The sequence below is a fragment of the Lissotriton helveticus genome, chromosome 5_1 (assembly GCF_964261635.1).
Source record: "Lissotriton helveticus chromosome 5_1, aLisHel1.1, whole genome shotgun sequence".
Classification (NCBI taxonomy): Eukaryota; Metazoa; Chordata; class Amphibia; order Caudata; family Salamandridae; genus Lissotriton; species Lissotriton helveticus.
The window spans coordinates 1,430,713,060-1,430,734,133 of NC_136065.1; the positions used below are offsets into that span (position 1 = coordinate 1,430,713,060).

General features: G+C 51.5%; 1 protein-coding gene across 1 annotated transcript in view; it reads right to left on the reverse strand.

The window, feature by feature from the left end:
- The window catches only part of LRIG2 (leucine rich repeats and immunoglobulin like domains 2), a 412,722-nt gene that overhangs the window by 57,304 nt on the left and 334,344 nt on the right, over positions 1-21,074 (reverse strand). Inside the window, exon 16 of the mRNA XM_078644436.1 lies at positions 16,657-16,806. Within this exon, the coding sequence (XP_078500562.1) occupies positions 16,657-16,806 (150 nt within the window). The remainder of the gene's footprint in view (positions 1-16,656; positions 16,807-21,074) is intronic.

Consider the following 21,074-nt stretch of genomic DNA (forward strand, 5'->3'; position numbering starts at 1 on the left):
GTGATAATGGAGTCTGCGGAGACCGTGCCCTGAATGTAGGCCGGGTCCTTTGTGGCATGCTTGTACTTCTTCTCAGTTCTGGGAGTTACTGCCTTGCATGTTGCGGGCTCCCTGAAAGCTTCCTTCCCCTGAGCCAAGACGCTCTCGAGCATTGGAAGGAACTGGCTCCTCGTTTGTGTTGGGAGTAATGTTTCTAGAAGGAAGTCTGCTTTCTGCTTCTCTTCGTCGAGCTTGAGCTTGAAAGCTGCTGCGGCAGATTGTATCACCGAGTTGTAGGCCCCGATGTCGTCCGGCGGCGAGGGCCTCGAGGGGTAGGTGTCGACCACCTCCTCCGGGCTGTCGGTGTCGACATCGATGTAATCTACCTCCTGAAGGTCAGAGGGTGCCGACTCTGTGTCTGTCCTGCCCTCATCTTCCTCCCCATAGCTGTAACTTTCGTAGGGATTCTCGTACTCCTCCTGGTCGTCGATCACCTCGACGTCCTGGTCTTGCTCGGTGACTTCGGCGATCTCTTCTTCCTCCTCGACCGCCTCCATCACTGGTGGCTTGGTCTTGTGAGGGATCGTGAAGGCTTTCATCTTTGCGTCGAAATCTTTCTTCCGCTGCATGATGTTCTCCATTTCTGCCTCGAGGCGCCTTCTTTTCTTTTCCATCTCGGCCGCGTGTTCCGCGTCGGACGGGTCGGCCGCTCTCTTCGACGGATGGCTCGTCGCCGTGCCTCTCGGAGTCGAAGTTTTCGACGTCGAACCGGATTTCGGGTCTCTGGTCGTCGTCGTCAGTTTCGGGTCTTTCTCCCTCGTCGATCGATCCTTTTCGGGGACGATTTTCGACGTTTTCTGCTGATCAGCAGCTCTCGGCGCCGGGGACTCCTTCTCGGAGGATCCGCTGGGCCTGGGAGTAGTCGCGGACGCCGCCTTTTTTGGCGTCGGCGCTTTCGGGGTCTTGCCCTCGATTTTTCTAGACTCAGAGTCTCTCGGGTTCTTGGGGGCCGAAGAGTCTCCTACCTTGTCAGAAGTCTTCGTGTAATCGGTCTCTACGACCGTGTAGCTGTCGTCTTCGGCGGCAGCGTTGTCTTCTTCCTCGGAGGACATCCCCAGCTCGTAGAGTGACGGAGTCGGGGCCTTCCCCTGCAGGGCGGCGTGTGCTACCCTCTGCCTCTCTCTCACACGAAGGGTCTTCGGGGTGAAGGCGGAACAGGCGTTGCAGTCTCCGCTTTCGTGGTCCACCGGTAGGCAAAGGTTGCATACCGGGTGCTGGTCCTTCTGCGCGTACTTGTGGTGGCAGTTACGGCAGAACTTGAACGGCGTGTTGTCCATCCTCGTGCGTCCAGGGCCTCTCTGGTCGCGTGTTCGTCGACGGTCGAAGATCTCGATGGAAAACGCCTTATCCTTGCTTGTTTTTCGTCGGTGAAGTCCCCTGGAGTCTTCAGATGACTTCTCCTCGTCTTTTCTGTATTTTCTTTCTTCTTTCTCCAAAAATGTCTGGAGCCCAAACGGGAACGATCCAGACCCGACCGCGGAAAAAAAGAATCTGAAGATGGCGCCCAAGAGTGGGAGCTTCCGCAGGAAGCATGCCGACGTCACCGGAAATACACCCATGGGGGTGTGACGCCGACGCCCACCTGGGCTAAGAAAAAAAAAAAAAAAACAAAGAAAAGACTACGAATCCGGACCCAACCACAAGACCGCGGAATAATGCACAGCATAGTGAATCCAGAAAGATTCACGCTGCAAAACTTGCCTTTATGAGCCAGTCGTCGAGCTAAGGGTATACATGGATCCCTTCTCTCCTTAGGTGCGCTGCCACGGCAGCGAGGCACTTGGTGAAGACCTTTGGTGCGGATTTCAGTCCAAAGGCCAGGGCGGTGAACTGGTAGTGTGCCTTGTTGATGGCAAATCTCAGTAGATGTTTGTGCTGTCTGTTCATGGTAATGTGTAGGTAGGCGTCCTTTAGGTCTATGTTGGACATAAAGTCTCCGTCCCTTATCTGAGTAATGACTTCTTGAAGAGATGTCACCTTGAAATTGTGTGTTCTTATGTATTGGTTTAGGAACCGTAGGTCCAAGATGGGTCTAAGGGTTTCGCCTACCTTTGTTACGAGGAAGTAGAGTACACTCCCTTGTTTCTTTCTTTGAATGGTACTGTTTCTATGGCTTCCTTCTGGAGGAGTTCTTGTGCTTCCTCTGTGAGTAGCGCTAGCTCTTTTGCTGAGTGCGTTTTCCTTTTCGGTTTCCTGTGGTGGTTTCTTTTCCAGTTCTATGCAGTATCCGAACTGTATGATCTTCATCCGCTTGGCGAATTCTCTTTTCCTTTGCAGGATGTTATCCATTTCGGTCTCGAGCCTTCTCTTTTTCCTTTTCATATGCGCGGCCTGTTCTGCGTCGAGTGCTTTGAACGATCTATTCGACGTAGATGTCGACTTCGAAGAAGTCTTCGGGTCCTTTTCCTTCACCGTTGAGTGCTCTTTTTCGGGGCGTGCTTGGACGACCTAGCCTTTTCGTGTGTTTTCGCCACATGGGAGTCCTTTTCGAAGGATCCGCTGGGCTGTTTGTCCCTGGATGCAGCTGCGGCCGTCGAAATGTTGGGCGCCAGTGCTCCCTTCGTGGACTTACACTTTTTTAGAGAGTCTGACTCAGGCTTTCGAGAGTCTGTCGGGGTTTTAGGGGTCAACGTCTCTTCTACCTCTTTTGTAGTTTTCTTATCGGTCTCTACGACCGGGAAGTCATCTGGTCCCTCGGCGATGTTGTCCTCTTCGTCACTGGAGAGGCCCAAGTCCCGAAGCGACGGAGGTTGGCCTTTTCCTTGCATGCTGTGGTTGGCTATCCTCTGCCTCTTTCTAATCCTGAGTGTCTTTGGGGTGAAGACTGAGCAGGCGTTGCAATCCTTGCTTTCGTGGTCCACCGGCAGGCAGAGGTTGCAAACCGGGTGCTGGTCCTTCTGCGCGTACTTGTGGTGGCAATTGCGGCAGAATTTGAACAGGGTCTTGTCCATTCCTGCGATCAGGGGGCCCCCTGTGTGCGCATTCTCCGTTGGACGTCAAAGTATTCAAAGTTCTCCTCCTTCTTAGTCGTCCCGGCGGTCTTGTTCCTGGATGTCTTCTCCAAACTTTTTCGGTGGATTTCAGCTTTTTCCTTCCTCTTTTCTACAAAAACTCTGGAACCCCTCGGTGACGATCCAGACCCAATGACGGAAAAAAGAATCTGAAGATGGCACCCAAAGGTGGGAGCTTCCAAAGGAAGAGTGCCGACGTGTCAGGAAGTACACCAGAAGGTGGGATGTCGACGCCCACCTGGGCTACACAAAAAAAAAGAAAATACTACGATTCCGGACCCAACCACTAGACCGCGGAGTAATGCAGAGCATAGGGAATGCAGAAAGATTCACGCTGCAAAACTGCTATATCAACTATTATCATCCAATATTCTTTGCTTTCTTTTTTACTGTGTACAGGAAAAGACTACATAGTTATGAAGATTCCCTTTGGACTTATATTATCCGTATTTCTCAAGTAACCAGTGTCAACACTATCAAATCTATGACACACTTGGAACAACTCCACTCAAGATATGAAAGTCCTTATTGTGAGAAAGTGGCTCAATATATACTGAACCAGAATAAGGTACAGTGTGTATAGAGTCCACAAACCCCAGAGGTATAACAGAGGTTAAAGCCAGGTGTGACCTTACTTTCTAAAGTGGTAGCTTGATCGAGCAGTAAGGCAGTACCAGAGGACAGTGTAAAGCATTTGTTGTATGCAGCAAAAGGTTTCACACACTCAAAGGCTGAACTCCAGGCCAATTGTTTTTATACCAAAGATATAGTTGTTTTACTTCTAGAACCAACAGACATCAAAATATACTGTTCTCAATCTGAGAGGTCTCAGGTGAGTACTTTGCAGAAAGGCAATAAACTTTGTAAACACGATAGGTACAGGGGTTGCAGTAGGCAACACAATTCTACACACAATTTAGCATTGAGCTCAATGGATTTTCTTGTACAAACGCAGTTGATTACTTTGTAGATTACTTTGGTAATTCCAGGACTGGCTCCTAGATTCAGTCCTGGGGTCTAAGCTGGAAACAGTTTAGCAAAAACGATTTAGGTATTGCAGTGATTTTTCAGGAATAAAAAGCTATTTTAAAAGTTCGCACTTAGAAACTTTTCAACAGAAATCTGGCAATGTTATCCAATGGGAGAAAATTCATGTTGCAGTTAAAGTACGATCTTGTTACTTTTGTAATCCAGTACTGGGCTCCTGGGGCCAGTACTGGGGTCTCAACTTAAAACAGGTAAGTAATTACGTTTCAGTATTTCGTATGATTTTTAAAGAATATTTCTAGTTTCCAAAAGTAGACCGAAGAAATTTCATAGAAAAGCAGACAATGGATTCCTATGGAGAAACGAATAGTTTTCTTACCTGTCGGTGTAGTTTTGCAGCTTGAAGATCTTTCTGGATTCACTATGCTGTGCATTATTCCGCGGTCTTGTGGTTGGGTCCGGATTCGTAGTCTTTTCTTTGTTTTTGTTTTTTTTTCTTAGCCCAGGTGGGCGTCGGCGTCACACCCCCATGGGTGTATTTCCGGTGACGTCGGCATGCTTCCTGCGGAAGCTCCCACTCTTGGGCGCCATCTTCGGGTTCTTTTTTTCCGTGTTTCTTTTCGTTTCCGAAGTAATGGCAATGTTCTATTTAGTTGGTATTTTACCGCTTTGTACTTTTTTTAAAACCTTTCTTTTGTTAACCACCTCTTCTCTCTCCAGCCTCATCTTTCTGGCGGAGGTGGGTGGGTTCGCTAGTGAATCCAGAAAGATCTTCAAGCTGCAAAACTACACCGACAGGTAAGAAAACTATTCGTTTTGCTGCGTGAATCTTTCTGGATTCACTATGCTGTGCATAGATTTCGTAGCGGTTTCTCATTTCTGTGGCGGTTGGGTGGAAGATGAGCGTTGGGTATTGAATATGTGCTGTAGCACCTTCTGTCCAACTTGAGCTTCCTTGTTCATCTGTATGTCCACACAGTAGTGCTTCGTGAACGTGTGCACCGAAGCCCATGTTGCCGCCAGGCATATGTCTTGTATGGGTGTGTTAGCCAGGAAGGCTATTGTAGCGCCCTTTCTCCTAGTGGAGTGGGCACGTGTCCCCTCTGCTAGCTCTTGTCCTGCACGCTTGTGGCAGAGTTGGATTGTCTGTGCGATCCATCGTGCAATTGTCTTTTTGGTTACTGCTTTTCCCATGTAACTGTTGGCAAATGACACAAAGAACTGTTTTGTTTTCCTGTGTCCCTTCGTCTTTCGATGTAGTGCATGACTGCCCTTCTGGCGTTCAGGGTGTGCAGAGCTCGCTCAGCGGCAGTTGTTGGTTTTTGGAAAAAACTCGGTATCTGTATAGACTGGTTCATGTGGAATTTAGATACCACCTTCGGCATGAAGTTTGGGTCAGTCCTCATCACAACCCTGTCATTGTGTATTTGTATGTAGGGTTCTTGTAGCGTCAGAGCCTGAAGCTCGCTTACTCTGCGTAGGGACGTTATTGCAACCAGAAAAGCTGTTTTCATAGTCAGCATCTTTAAGGACGCCTTGTGGAGCGGTTCAAAGGGCTCTTTCATGAGTTCCGTTAGGACTATGTTCAAGTTCCATGCAGGTGGCGGCACCCGCTTGGGCGGGGCGATCCTTTTCGCCCCTTCTAGAATCTCTTCACCACCTGTGATGTGAAGAAACTCCTGCACGTTTCACCCCTTGTGTAGGCGACTATTGCTGCTAAGTGAACCCTCAAGGAGGATGAGCTAAGGTTCTTCTCTAGCAAGTGCGTCAGGTACTTTAGCACTGTGGAGTCCCTCTTCATCTTATTGTGAAGTCTTTCTTGTCTACACCATATTGTGAACCTCTTCCATTTCGCAACATAGCACTTCCGAGTGCTAGGCCTTCTTGCCTCCTGCAGGACCTTCAGTGTACTTTCTGGCAACCTTAAATGTGCGAACTCTATGTCCTCAGGAGCCACGCTACTAGGCTCATGCTCTCTGGCTCTGGGTGCAGCACCTCTCCGTTCTGCATGGAGAGTAAGTCTTTCCTCCTGCTGAATCTGTGGGGTGCACACTGTGTCATCTCCATGATCTGCGAGTACCATGTCTGCCTCGCCCACTGTGGTGCGACCAGTATCAGTGTCATGTTGCTCGCTCTGCACTTGCTCAGTACTCTGTGCATCAGTGGTATCGGGGGAAAGGCGTAGGCAAATGTCCCTGACCAATCTATCCATAGGGCATTCCCCAGTGACCCCTCCTCGGGCTGCCTGGATGCGAAGTTTCGGCATTTTGCATTCTGGCGTGTGGCAAACAGGTCCACCGATGGAGTTCCCCATCTGTCGAATAGGTGCCTTGTCTCCTGAGCATTGAGCTCCCACTCGTGGGATGCTGAAGTCTGCCTGCTGAGCCAATCTGCTTGTATGTTGTCCTTCCCTGGCAGGTGTATGGCCAGCAGGTCTATCTTGAGAGGGATTGCCCACCTCCATATCTCCTGTGCTAGCGTTGAAAGCGGGGCTGACTGGGTGCCCCCCTGCTTGTTGATGTAGAACATCGCAGTGGTATTGTCTGTTTGTATCAACACCTTGTGATTGTACAGTCTTGTCTGGAAGGCTTTCAGTGCAAGGAAGATTGTCTTCAATTCTAAGTAATTGATGTGTTTTGTGGCATCCGTCGGTGTCCACAGTCCTCTCACCTTGAGCTCCTCCATGTGAGCGCCCCATCCCTTCAGGGATGCGTCTGTGGTGATGGTCACTGTTGGCGTTGGGGGCGTTAGAGGCTTTCCCCTTGCTATGTTCTCCATGGTCCACCATGTCATCTCCTTCTGCACTTCGTGCGTTACAACCACTAGATCCTCCCAACTGCCTGTAGCTTGTGACCATTGCTCCTGTAGCCATTCTTGAATGGGTCTCATGTGGAGTCGTACATTCGGTACCAGGTGGATGCATGATGCCATCATCCCCATGATCTTGCTCGCAGTCCTCACTGTCCGAGCTTGTCCCTTCCGGTAGAGGCGAGTTTCCTTCACCAGCGCCCTCGCCCTCTTCTCGCTGGGGAACACCTTGCCCTGTAAGGTGTTGATCTGTGCTCCCAGGAAGATCTTCACTTGTTCTGGCTCCATTGATGATTTCTTCCAATGGATGGAGAACCCCAGGTTTATGAGCGTGCTGGTCACTGTATGTGCGTGCAGCTTGCATTTCTGGTATGAGTTTGCTTTCACCAGCCAGTCGTCCAGGTAAGGGTATACGTGTATCCCTTGCCTTCTTAGGTGCGCTGCGACTGCTGCGAGGCACTTTGTGAAAACTCTTGGTGCCGATTTCAGACCGAAGGCCAGTGTCGTGAACTGGTAGTGGCTTTCTCCGACGGTGAACCTGAGCATGTGTTTGTGCTTTCTGTTCATTGGGATGTGCAGGTATGCGTCTTTGAGGTCTATAGTGACCATGAAGTCCCCGATCTGCAATTGTGGGAGCACCTCTTGCAGGGAGGTCATTTTGAATTTTTGCGTTCTTATGAATTTGTTCATGAACCTTAAGTCGAGAATGGGTCTCATTGTCTCGTCTACTTTTGGTACCAGGAAGTACGTTGAGTATACTCCTGTGTTTCTTTCCTTGAAGGGTACCCGTTCTATGGCCTGCTTCTGCAGGAGTTCTTTTGCTTCTTCCTGAAGGCACTGTAGCTGCTTGCCTGCTAGTGGCTTTCTTTTTGGTTTTTTGCTTGTTGGCCTCCCCTCCAACTCTATGCAGTATCCGAATTGGATAATGTTGAGGATCCATTTGTCTGATGTGATTTCTCTCCACTCCTGGAGGTGGTATCTTAATCTTCCTCCCACTGGTGTCCTGTGGTCGTAGGTGTCTAGTTTGTCTTGACCCATCTGTACGTGCTGCCCCCTGGGTTCTTTTTTGCGGGCGGGCACACGGAGTTTTTTGAAGTCACTTGGAGGTGGGCTGCTGGCTCCCTCTTCTATTTTGCCCCCGTCCATTTCTCCCTCGAAAGGACTGGCCTCTTTGTTGGTACTGCCAGGGCTGCTTCTGATGACCCTGCTGAGTCTGCCTGGTGCGTTTGCTGGAAAGCCTGGTGTGATGTACCTGGCTGGTTTCCGCCTCTCCCGCCGGGCCTCCGTGACGGGGTGCCCCTCTTGTTCCCTCTGAACTGTAATGCCCCCATGGATCTTGCTGTTTCGTTATCTTTCTTCAGTTGGCTGAGTTGTTCATCAACTGTTGGTCCGAAAAGCGTGCTGCCGTTGAACGGTGTGTTCAGGATGCTGTGTTGCACCTCCGGTTTGAAACCGGATATCCTGAGCCAGGCGTGCCTCCTTTCCGTGACGCCCATCATCATGAGCCTCCTGGCGGTGTCTGCCCCATCCAGGGCCGTCTTAAGGCAAGAATTTGCTGCATTCTTCCCCTCTTCAATCAGCTTTTCGGCTTTCTGCCTGGCATCCTGGGGCAAGTCCTTCACCAACTGCCCCAGTCCCTCCATGATTTGGTACATGTGCCTGTTTATCAGGGCGTTGGAATTAGCCATGCGCCAGTGGGTCACGGCATTCCGTTCGATCCTTCTGCCCACCAGATCCATCCTTTTGCTCTCCTTATCCGGTGGTGGGCCCGAGGTAGTGGGTACGTTAGCCCTCCTCCTTGCTGTGGCCGTGATAATGGAGTCTGCGGAGACCGTGCCCTGAATGTAGGCCGGGTCCTTTGTGGCATGCTTGTACTTCTTCTCAGTTCTGGGAGTTACTGCCTTGCATGTTGCGGGCTCCCTGAAAGCTTCCTTCCCCTGAGCCAAGACGCTCTCGAGCATTGGAAGGAACTGGCTCCTCGTTTGTGTTGGGAGTAATGTTTCTAGAAGGAAGTCTGCTTTCTGCTTCTCTTCGTCGAGCTTGAGCTTGAAAGCTGCTGCGGCAGATTTTATCACCGAGTTGTAGGCCCCGATGTCGTCCGGCGGCGAGGGCCTCGAGGGGTAGGTGTCGACCACCTCCTCCGGGCTGTCGGTGTCGACATCGATGTAATCTACCTCCTGAAGGTCAGAGGGTGCCGACTCTGTGTCTGTCCTGCCCTCATCTTCCTCCCCATAGCTGTAACTTTCGTAGGGATTCTCGTACTCCTCCTGGTCGTCGATCACCTCGACGTCCTGGTCTTGCTCGGTGACTTCGGCGATCTCTTCTTCCTCCTCGACCGCCTCCATCACTGGTGGCTTGGTCTTGTGAGGGATCGTGAAGGCTTTCATCTTTGCGTCGAAATCTTTCTTCCGCTGCATGATGTTCTCCATTTCTGCCTCGAGGCGCCTTCTTTTCTTTTCCATCTCGGCCGCGTGTTCCGCGTCGGACGGGTCGGCCGCTCTCTTCGACGGATGGCTCGTCGCCGTGCCTCTCGGAGTCGAAGTTTTCGACGTCGAACCGGATTTCGGGTCTCTGGTCGTCGTCGTCAGTTTCGGGTCTTTCTCCCTCGTCGATCGATCCTTTTCGGGGACGATTTTCGACGTTTTCTGCTGATCAGCAGCTCTCGGCGCCGGGGACTCCTTCTCGGAGGATCCGCTGGGCCTGGGAGTAGTCGCGGACGCCGTCTTTTTTGGCGTCGGCGCTTTCGGGGTCTTGCCCTCGATTTTTCTAGACTCAGAGTCTCTCGGGTTCTTGGGGGCCGAAGAGTCTCCTACCTTGTCAGAAGTCTTCGTGTAATCGGTCTCTACGACCGTGTAGCTGTCGTCTTCGGCGGCAGCGTTGTCTTCTTCCTCGGAGGACATCCCCAGCTCGTAGAGTGACGGAGTCGGGGCCTTCCCCTGCAGGGCGGCGTGTGCTACCCTCTGCCTCTCTCTCACACGAAGGGTCTTCGGGGTGAAGGCGGAACAGGCGTTGCAGTCTCTGCTTTCGTGGTCCACCGGTAGGCAAAGGTTGCATACCGGGTGCTGGTCCTTCTGCGCGTACTTGTGGTGGCAGTTACGGCAGAACTTGAACGGCGTGTTGTCCATCCTCGTGCGTCCAGGGCCTCTCTGGTCGCGTGTTCGTCGACGGTCGTCGAAGATCTCGATGGAAAACGCCTTATCCTTGCTTGTTTTTCGTCGGTGAAGTCCCCTGGAGTCTTCAGATGACTTCTCCTCGTCTTTTCTGTATTTTCTTTCTTCTTTCTCCAAAAATGTCTGGAGCCCAAACGGGAACGATCCAGACCCGACCGCGGAAAAAAAGAATCTGAAGATGGCGCCCAAGAGTGGGAGCTTCCGCAGGAAGCATGCCGACGTCACCGGAAATACACCCATGGGGGTGTGACGCCGACGCCCACCTGGGCTAAGAAAAAAAAAAAAACACAAAGAAAAGACTACGAATCCGGACCCAACCACAAGACCGCGGAATAATGCACAGCATAGTGAATCCAGAAAGATTCACGCTGCAAAAATACAAGTTACTAGTAAACCAGCTAGGGATTACTTTTGCGGTTCAGTACCGGGCTACAAGGTACAGTACTGTCTCCTCTCCTGATCACAGGTGAGTATTTCGTAATTCGGAGGATTTTATATGAATATTTTAAGTTTTCAAAAGTAGACACAGAAGATTTTTCGAGTCAAAACCAGTCAATGTTATTCAATGGCAGGTAAGTGAGTTACCGGTTTCCTGGTGAGTACCCGACTGGTGAAGTTGTTGTTCTGGGCATAGACTCAGGTGTCCCCCAAGGTCAGGTAGGTACAGTTGGTTCACCCTCAGCGGCGCGGGTGCAGAGGTAGTTAGACCCAATGTTATCAAATGGGGGTCAGAGGGCCTCCGGTTGGTGGCTGCAGGCTAGCAGGCCACGCGGCTGTGGGAGTTGGGCTCCTGGTCACTTGCTCAGGTCAAAGGGGAAAGCAGGATAGGACAAAGGTGGCACAGACCGAGTTACTCGGGCGGCTGGGTGCAGGGTGCATTTGAGCCGTTGGGCGCTCAATGTTATCCAATGGAAAAAGTAACAAGCATTTGCAATGCAAAATGTCTCGCATTAGAAAAGTTTGAGCTATTGGTATTGTAAATGTCAAATTTTGTATTTATGTGTTGGTTTTGAAAATAGCTAAATTAATAGCTTTGTCATTTACAATTCCAATAGTTTTAACTTTCGCAAATGTGACACCTATAGCATTTGTAATGCAATATGTGTTGTATTTACGTGACTTAGATGTATTGATATTACAAATAACAATGGCTTTTAATTTTTTTAAATAGTTAATACTTAAATAAAAGTTATTGTTATTTATAATGGCAATAGCTTAAACTTTTGTAAATAACTTTTGTGAAGATTATGTTCAGTGTATTTTATTGTGACGAAAATCCAAGCAGAGAAGTGAAATATTAACATCTTTTTGCGACATTTGTAATAAAGCTTGAAACATTGAGAGAACATATTTGAACCAGTTGTTGTTGAATGGTTGCACAGATTGATGCTGTGGTGTTCAGTGATGCTGTGGTGGCGACGAGTGATGCTGTGGTGTTCAGTGATGCTGTGGTGTTCAGTGATGCTGTGGTGTTCAGTGATGCTGTGGTGTTCAGTGATGCTGTGGTGTTCAGTGATGCTGTGGTGTTCAGTGATGCTGTGGTGTTCAGTGATGCTGTGGTGTTCAGTGATGCTGTGGTGTTCAGTGATGCTGTGGTGTTCAGTGATGCTGTGGTGTTCAGTGATGCTGTGGTGTTCAGTGATGCTGTGGTGTTCAGTGATGCTGTGGTGTTCAGTGATGCTGTGGTGTTCAGTGATGCTGTGGTGTTCAGTGATGCTGTGGTGTTCAGTGATGCTGTGGTGTTCAGTGATGCTGTGGTGTTCAGTGATGCTGTGGTGTTCAGTGATGCTGTGGTGTTCAGTGATGCTGTGGTGTTCAGTGATGCTGTGGTGTTCAGTGATGCTGTGGTGTTCAGTGATGCTGTGGTGTTCAGTGATGCTGTGGTGTTCAGCGATGCTGTGGTGTTCAGCGATGCTGTGGTGTTCAGCGATGCTGTGGTGTTCAGCGATGCTGTGGTGTTCAGCGATGCTGTGGTGTTCAGCGATGCTGTGGTGTTCAGCGATGCTGTGGTGTTCAGTGATGCTGTGGTGTTCAGTGATGCTGTGGTGTTCAGTGATGCTGTGGTGTTCAGTGATGCTGTGGTGTTCAGTGATGCTGTGGTGTTCAGTGATGCTGTGGTGTTCAGTGATGCTGTGGTGTTCAGTGATGCTGTGGTGTTCAGTGATGCTGTGGTAGCGCATAGTGATGTTGTTGCGCCCCTGAGTGATGCTGTGGTGATGCGATAGATAGAGAGAGGGAGGGCGATAGAGAGAGGGAGGGCGATAGAGAGAGGGAGGGCGGCAGAACGAGGGCGGCAGAGACAGGGCGGCAGAGACAGGGCGGCAGAGTGGTAGAGTGAGGGCGGTAGAGTGAGGGCAGTAGAGTGGTAGAGTGAGGGCAGTAGAGTGGTAGAGTGAGGGCAGTAGAGTGGTAGAGTGAGGGCGGTAGAGTGGTAGAGCGAGGGCGGTAGAGTGAGGGCAGTAGAGTGGTAGAGTGAGGGCAGTAGAGTGGTAGAGTGAGAGCAGTAGAGTGGTAGAGTGAGGGCAGTAGAGTGGTAGAGTGAGGGCGGTAGAGTGAGGGTAGTAGAGTGGTAGAGTGAGGGCAGTAGAGCGGTAGAGTGAGGGCGGTAGAGTGAGGGCGGTAGAGTGAGGGCGGTAGAGTGAGGGCGGTAGAGTGAGGGCGGTAGAGTGAGGGCGGTAGAGTGAGGGCGGTAGAGTGCTACTGTTAAACTGTTGAATGTTGTAAGAAAACAAGGAGAAGAAATCTAGAGTCGAAGCCTCACCACTGCCCTTCTCACAGAAATAGCATGTTTTACATAATTTCCAACTCACTTGGATATCAGGAACACATATTTGAAAGGTTGCTGCCGCAATAAAAGAGAAACTATTTGTTTCCCACTCAGCCACGTCAAAACATGCAAACAAGTCCCCTAAAAAACGAGCAAAAATTGTGAGAAATGGCACAACATCTTAGAACACCCCTCTTCATGGAAGTCATCATTCTTGTAACGTGAGCTATTTCCTTTTTCCTGTGGCTGATAGAAGACTGACGGAGTGTATTCTGTTCAACACTTGGAAAAAAGTTTTCAAGGAATGTGTGATATGTTTGTAAAAATGGTATATACAGCCCCTTAATCCTGACACCAGAGCTGAGAGCTGCTAACTTGCTGGTAGAACAAAAAAAAAATCACGTATTTTCAGACTTCTACAACTACAGTAGGCAAAAATCAAGTAAAAGTATAACTGTTAGTAAAAAAACAAAAACAATCCATGTCAGTTAGCTGCCCGGCACTCCTCTTTAGGAGCTCTCGCTGGTTTTACAAATGGATGCAAAAATAATACATGGTCTACTTTTTTTTTTTTTAAACATGTGTTTTGCGGTGGCTTAAACACCATCCAATATTGTGTAGTATCGAGTTATATTCTACCCGGAGGAAACGCACACTCCTCCTGTGAATGTTACACGGTAGTGGCTGCGAGCTTACCAATCGTTTCGTGGGCCAAACGCACAAAGAGCATAGTGTCATAAAAATAGCAAGGAACAAACAGGGGTGTCTGCACCGCGCTGGAAAGGGGAGTTAACAGAGAGGTATGAGGTAACACTGTCATGGCCGGAGCTTTGTATGTATTTTCATAAATGCAAAAAAGGCAAACCTATAGAGTTGCATGTATTCAGGCCGATTTCGAACAGTGGTGTCTATGGGAGAAAAGTGTGGCTGTGTCTATGTATGGGGAGTGTGCAAATATTGAGGTGTGTGTATGCATCTGTACTGTTAAAGAGTTCATGAGTCTGTGTGAAGGGGCTTATATGTTTGTGTGTGGTTTTATAGTTGTCAAATTCTTTATAATCGTTTTACTGCCAATGTAGAGAGAGAGGCAAAGAGGAAATACGGAATGACAGAAAAGAGACGGGTGGAAAGGAAAGCAAACAAAAAGAGACAACCAGCTTTGCAAAGGGGCAGATGGAAATGATCTAGACAAATGACAAGAGGGACACTCGAGCAATGCAGGCAGAGGAGAGCGAGTGAGGGTTCGAGAAAAGAATGAGGCGTTGGACCCTCCTAACTGGGATAATGCATCGCTTATGGAAAACGGAGAAGAAATGGTTTTGACATGAAAGGGCAGGTTTTGGGATCAACTTCAGCTACACGAGTGCAAATTGTTAGATCAGGAAAGGCATTGTGTCATGCCTTTAGAGGAATTAATTAAAACTAGAAAAGCGGACATCAAAGGAAGGGTGGGAGGGAACGAGCATATGGGGTGTGAGCGATAACGAAAGTTAATTGCTGTAAGAGGGGGAGCAGGTAGTGAGGCCGAGCACGCGCTGACGAAAGCAGTCTGCTGCTTTCAAGTCCGATGCCAGATGCTAGCTTCGCGCTTGAATGCCTCACAGGCACTGGCCATAAGCCGCATTACAAAGGTCTTTGACAGCATTTTCTGGTGCCCCTTTCTAAATATCTCACCAACAAGCATTGCTAAAGCAATGCCTGAGGCTCGACCTAAAAAGGGAACAAAGGCTGCAGGCTTGGGGGCGGAGACTCTCCAGGGGCGACCAGCGCGTCGAGAGGTAAGTTGGGATCTTGGAGCACAGGTAGGTACTCCAAAGGGAGGCACAGGGGGCTGTAGGGCGCCGGGGTGTCTTTGGTTGTCAGAAAAGCATACCCTCAGCTGGTCGCGGTTGGGGGGCCCCTGGTTCTGAGTCTGCAGGCGGCGTCTGGTTCGTCGAGGAGGGTCTTTGGGCACTGGACTTCGGGTCCCAGTCACCGGGGGGTCGTCCTCGTGGTCTTGGATCACTCTGGCACAGGCCGGGCACGGCGGGTGCAGAATGGGCTGGTCCGGAGCCCCCTGGCTGGCATCAGAGGGGTTGTTGCAGCAGAGCCTCTGCTGATGGGAGTCCCAGTCTTTAAGAGGGTCGAGGCAGGCAATTCCTCTGGGAGTCCCAAGGTTACTGTCCGCAGGATTCGCCCGGATTTAGGCAAGAGCAGGTTCCAGGATCGACATGCCGGCAGGGCTGGGGCCAAGTCAGTTGTTGTCGTCCTGTGGTTAGCAGTTGCGCTGAGGGTCTTCTTCCTCTTGGTCTTCTTTCTTCTTTTCTTTTAGGGATCTGAGGAAGGAAGGTTCAGGGAGCCCCTAAAAACTGAATTTAGGGGCGTTACCGGTAGTGCAAGGGCAGGGACCAATAGGTCCCTATCCTGGGATGGGTACACCCCCTAGCCTGCTCTTCTCCTGTGGGAGGGGGGCAGGATCTTAGCTGTGATTGGGCAGAGCTCCCTAACTTCAAGATGGCCGGAGCCCAGGGTCGTGCTTCACCTCGTCAGGGTGGGGTTGGCACACTCCCCTTCCTGACGTAGTTTTTACCGCCAGTCTTCCAGCCAGAGTGGGGGGTCAGGACTGGTGGGGGCCAGTTGCTGGGTACAGCAAATGGTCCGGAGAAGCTCACAGAGGGGGCATGTCTTTGAAGCTTCCACCTGCCCAGGCCCCTTAAGGCACAACTATATTCACATTTGTATAGCGAATCTTTATGTCGAGATGGGCCGGATCATATCTCAGTCATCAATGAAGTGAGACGCTGTCTTTAACTTGAGTAGATAGGAGGGTACACCCTTTGTCGTGTATTGAGATACATTTCTTTAAATTGTCATCCCTTTTCCTGGAACGTCTTTGGTAGGCTCTATAGCTCGAAGCTCTAAGTGCCGGGTATACAGGAGACTGTTCACTGCGTCTCTGTTTCAGGTGGATTTTCCGGAGTTGTGCGATTTAAGGCTATTACTCAATTACTATGAGGCATATGCCACTATTCATCACCGGAGAACTAGATGCTTGTCACAATTTATAATACTACGATATGAGCGAAGGTACACTAATTGATATCGAATAAGGAAGGAAAATCATTGTTAGTCCTGAAGAAGGTGGTCTTATCGATTTATCCCCACCAAAACGCGTTGACGCCGAGAGTTTGGTTAAACTTGATATGGGACAAGAATCATAGAAATAAGGGACAACAGTTCTTTGCTTAGTCTTGTCCACATACGGTTCAAATTAACACTGTGAAGGCATATTTTGACTGCTTTTGTGTATTTCCCTTCCATGTGGTGCTCTTTTGTTCTTTTCAAGATGAGATATTAATTGTATTAGTCATGTACTTTTGAATATTTTTTTTAGCCCTTGTAGGGTACTATGTTACTTTTTCATGTGTTTTTATGATGAATTTTTATGTGATGGTTTATTGTTGTGAATTTCACTATCAAATATATTAACAAATCTTTTTTAATATAAGGACTTTCATACCTTGAGTGGAGTTGTTCCAAGTGTGTGATAGATTTGATAGAGTGTTGTGACACTGGTTGCTTGAGAAATGCGATAATACAAGTTCAAAGGGAATCTTTATAACTATATAGTTGATTTTGGTGCTCTGTCCCTTTGGACTTTATGAGCCCCTCTTCTTGTTTTCAAGGTAAACAGGAAAAGACTGCCATACGTTAGGTCACTGTTCCTATAACTGACTCATGGGGAACATTGCAAATTCTGCACTTTGAATAGAATGTCTGCTGACTTCATATTTTTGTTTCTTCGGTTGATCATCAACATTTATATCTTTATTATAGAGTTTTAAAAATAGCAACATTATTTTTATTTCCTAAAACAGGTTTGAGTTGTACTTGCCATCTGTTCCTTTGTGCACATATCCATTTGCAGCAGGCATGAGTTGTTGATGACTGCCAGCTTCAGAGTTGCTGTAGCCCTCTGGAGGTTCAGACAAGGTCCCCTGGGAAGATAGGTAGCTGGGAATATCTGCAGGCAAGTTCATTTCCTCTGTATGAAGGGAACAACATTACAATCGGTAATGCAAAGTGACTTGCAATTGCACTCCCATCAAAATAATCAAAAACGAATAACATTCCTTAATGTAAATACAAGGATGAATTTGTTGTTCCAGTTAAATATCCATGAAGCAAAAACAACTCCTTGAAAGTTAAACCGTACCAGATTTCTTCATTTATCTGCTGGTATTTAAAACCAAAGCAAAACTTGTGCTTAATTTTACATTTTGTGTTGTACTATTTAATTGTGTTTCTAGAAAAAACATTCATACTGTATTTTGTTTTTCCTTTATTCAATAACATTTAACTAATTTCTCATACAACCCAAAACCCAAGTCTTGTCAAAGAAGCATGGCATTTAAATATAGGACAAGTGAACCTTTTCTAGAACTAATCTGCAACAAGCATTTACAATGCAACGGTCTCGCCTTTGCCAAAGTTAGAGCTATTGGCATTGTAAATGACAACATTTTTATTTATGTGTTGGTTTTGAACAGATAAATAAATGGCATTATCATTTACAATGTCAATAGCTTAATCTCTTGCAAATGCGACACCTATTGCATTTGCACCCACCAACACCTACCCACAGCGAGCCACCCACCCACAGCGAGCCACCCACCCACAGCGAGCCACAAACACAGAGACACACACACAGAGCCACACACACACACACAGAGCCCCCCCCCCACACACACACAGAGCCCCCCCACACACTGAGCCACACACAGAGCCCCCCCCCACACACACACAGAGCCCCCCACACACTGAGCCACACACACAGAGCCCCCCCCCACACACACAGAGCCCCCCCCACACACACAGAGCCCCCCCACACACACAGAGCCCCCCCCACACACACAGAGCCCGCCCCCACACACAGAGCCCCCACACACACAGAGCCCCCCACACACACAGAGCCCCCCCCACACACAGAGCCCCCCCCCACACACACAGAGCCCCCCCCACACAGAGCCCCCCCCCACACACACACACACAGAGCCCCACCCACACACACAGAGCCCCACCCACACACACACACAGAGCCCCACCCACACACACACAGAGAGCCCCACCCACAACACACACAGAGAGCCCCCCCACACACACACAGAGCCCCCCCCACACACACAGGAGCCCCCCCCCACACACACACACACAGAGCCCCACCCACACACACAGAGCCCCACCCACACACACACACACACACAGAGCCCCACCCACACACAACAGAGAGCCCCACCCACACACACACAGAGAGCCCCACCCACACACACACAGAGAGCCCACACACACACACACACAGAGCCCCCACACACACACACAGAGCCCCCCACACACAGAGCCCCCCACACACAGAGCCCCCCACACACAGAGCCCCCCACACACAGAGCCCCCCACACACAGAGCCCCACACACACAGAGCCCCACACACACAGAGCCCCACACACACAGAGCCCCACACACACAGAGCCCCACACACACACAGAGCCCCACACACACAGAGCCCCACACACACAGAGCCCCCCACACACAGAGCCCCCCACACACAGAGCCCCACACACACAGAGCCCCCCACACACAGAGCCCCCCACACACAGAGCCCCCCACACACAGAGCCCCCCACACACAGAGCCCCCCACACACAGAGCCCCCCACACACAGAGCCCCCCACACACAGAGCCCCACACACACAGAGCCCCACACACACACACACAGAGCCCCACACACACACACAGAGCCCCACACACACACACAGAGCCCCCCACACACACACAGAGCCCCCACACACACACAGAGCCCCACACACACACACAGAGCCCCACACACACACAGAGCCCCACACACACACACACATAGCCCCACACACACATAGCCCCACACACACACACAGAGCCCCCCCCACACACACACACACACACACACACACACAGAGAGCCCCCCACGCACACACAGAGCCCCCCACGCACACACAGAGCCCCCCACGCACACAGACACAGAGCCCCCCACGCACACAGACACAGAGCCCCACACACACACACAGAGCCCCACACACACACACAGAGCCCCACACACACACACAGAGCCCCACACACACACACAGAGCCCCACACACACAGAGACCCCCTCCACACACAGAGACCCCCCTCCACACACACACAGAGACCCCCCTCCACACACACACAGAGCCCCACACACACAGAGCCCCACACACACAGAGCCCCACACACACAGAGCCCCACACACACAGAGCCCCACACACACAGAGCCCCACACACAGAGCCCCACACACACACAGACACAGAGCCCCCCACACACACACACACAGAGAGCCCCCAAACACAGAGCCCCCCAAACACACACACAGAGCCCCCCCACACACACAGAGCCCCCCACACACACACACAGAGCCCCCCACACACGCACAGAGCCCCCCCACACACACAGCCCCCACACACACACACAGCCCCCCCACACACACACAGCCCCCACACACACACACAGCCCCCACACACACACACAGCCCCCACACACACACACAGCCCCCACACACACACACAGCCCCCACACACACACACGCACAGAGCCCCACACACACACGCACAGAGCCCCACACACACACGCACAGCCCCCCCACACACACACACACAGCCCCCACACCCACACACAGAGAGCCACACACACAGAGAGCCACACACACAGAGAGCCACACACACAGAGAGCCACACACACAGAGCCACACACAGAGAGCCCCCACACACACACAGCCCACACACACACACACACACACACACACAGAGCCCCACACACACACACAGAGAGCCACACACAGAGAGCCCCCCCCCACACACACACAGCCCCACACACACACACACAGAGCCCCACACACCCAGAGAGCCACAAACAGAGAGCCCCCCCACACACGCACCGAGCCCCCCACACACCACGCAGAGCCCCCCACACACGCAGAGCCCCCCACACACGCAGAGCCCCCCACACACGCAGAGCCCCCCACACACGCAGAGCCCCCCACACACGCAGAGCCCCCCACACACGCAGAGCCCCCCACACACGCAGAGCCCCCCCACACACACAGAGCCCCCCCACACACACACAGAGCCCCCCCACACACACACAGAGCCCCCCCACACACACACAGAGCCCCCCCACACACACACAGCGCCCCCACACACACACAGCCCCCCCACACACACAGCCCCCCCCCACACACACAGCCCCCCCCCACACACACAGCCCCCCCACACACACAGCCCCCCCCACACACACAGCCCCCCCCACACACACACAGCCCCCCCCACACACACACAGCCCCCCCCACACACACACAGCCCCCCCCACACACACACAGCCCCCCCCACACACACACAGCCCCCCCACACACACACAGCCCCCACACACACACACAGCCCCCCACACACACACAGCCCCCCACACACACACAGCCCCCCACACACACACAGCCCCCCACACACACACAGCGCCCCCCACACACACACGCCCCCACACACACACAGCCCCCCACACACACACAGCCCCCCACACACACACAGCCCCCACACACACACAGCCCCCCACACACACACAGCCCCCCACACACACACAGCCCCCCACACACACACAGCCCCCCACACACACAGCCCCCCACACACACACAGCCCCCCACACACACAGCCCCCCACACACACACAGCCCCCCACACACACACAGCCCCCCACACACACACAGCCCCCCACACACACACAGCCCCCCACACACACACAGCCCCCCACACACACACAGCCCCCCACACACACACAGCCCCCCACACACACACAGCCCCTCACACACACACAGCCCCCCACACACACACAGCCCCCACACACACACAGCCCCCCACACACACACAGCCCCCCACACACACAGAGCCCCAAACAGACAGCCACACACACACACACACACACACACACACAGAGCCCCCCACAAACACAGAGCCCCCCACAAACACACACACAGAGCCCCCCACACAGAGAGCCCCCCCCACACACACACAGCCCCACACACCCAGAGAGCCCCCACACACATACACACAGAGCCCCACACACACACAGAGAGCCACACACACATAGAGCCATACACACACACACAGAGCCCCCCCCACACAGAGCCCCCCCACACACACAGCCGCCCCCACACACCCCCCCCACACACACCCCCCCCCACACACACAGCCCCCCCACACACAGAGCCCCCCACACACAG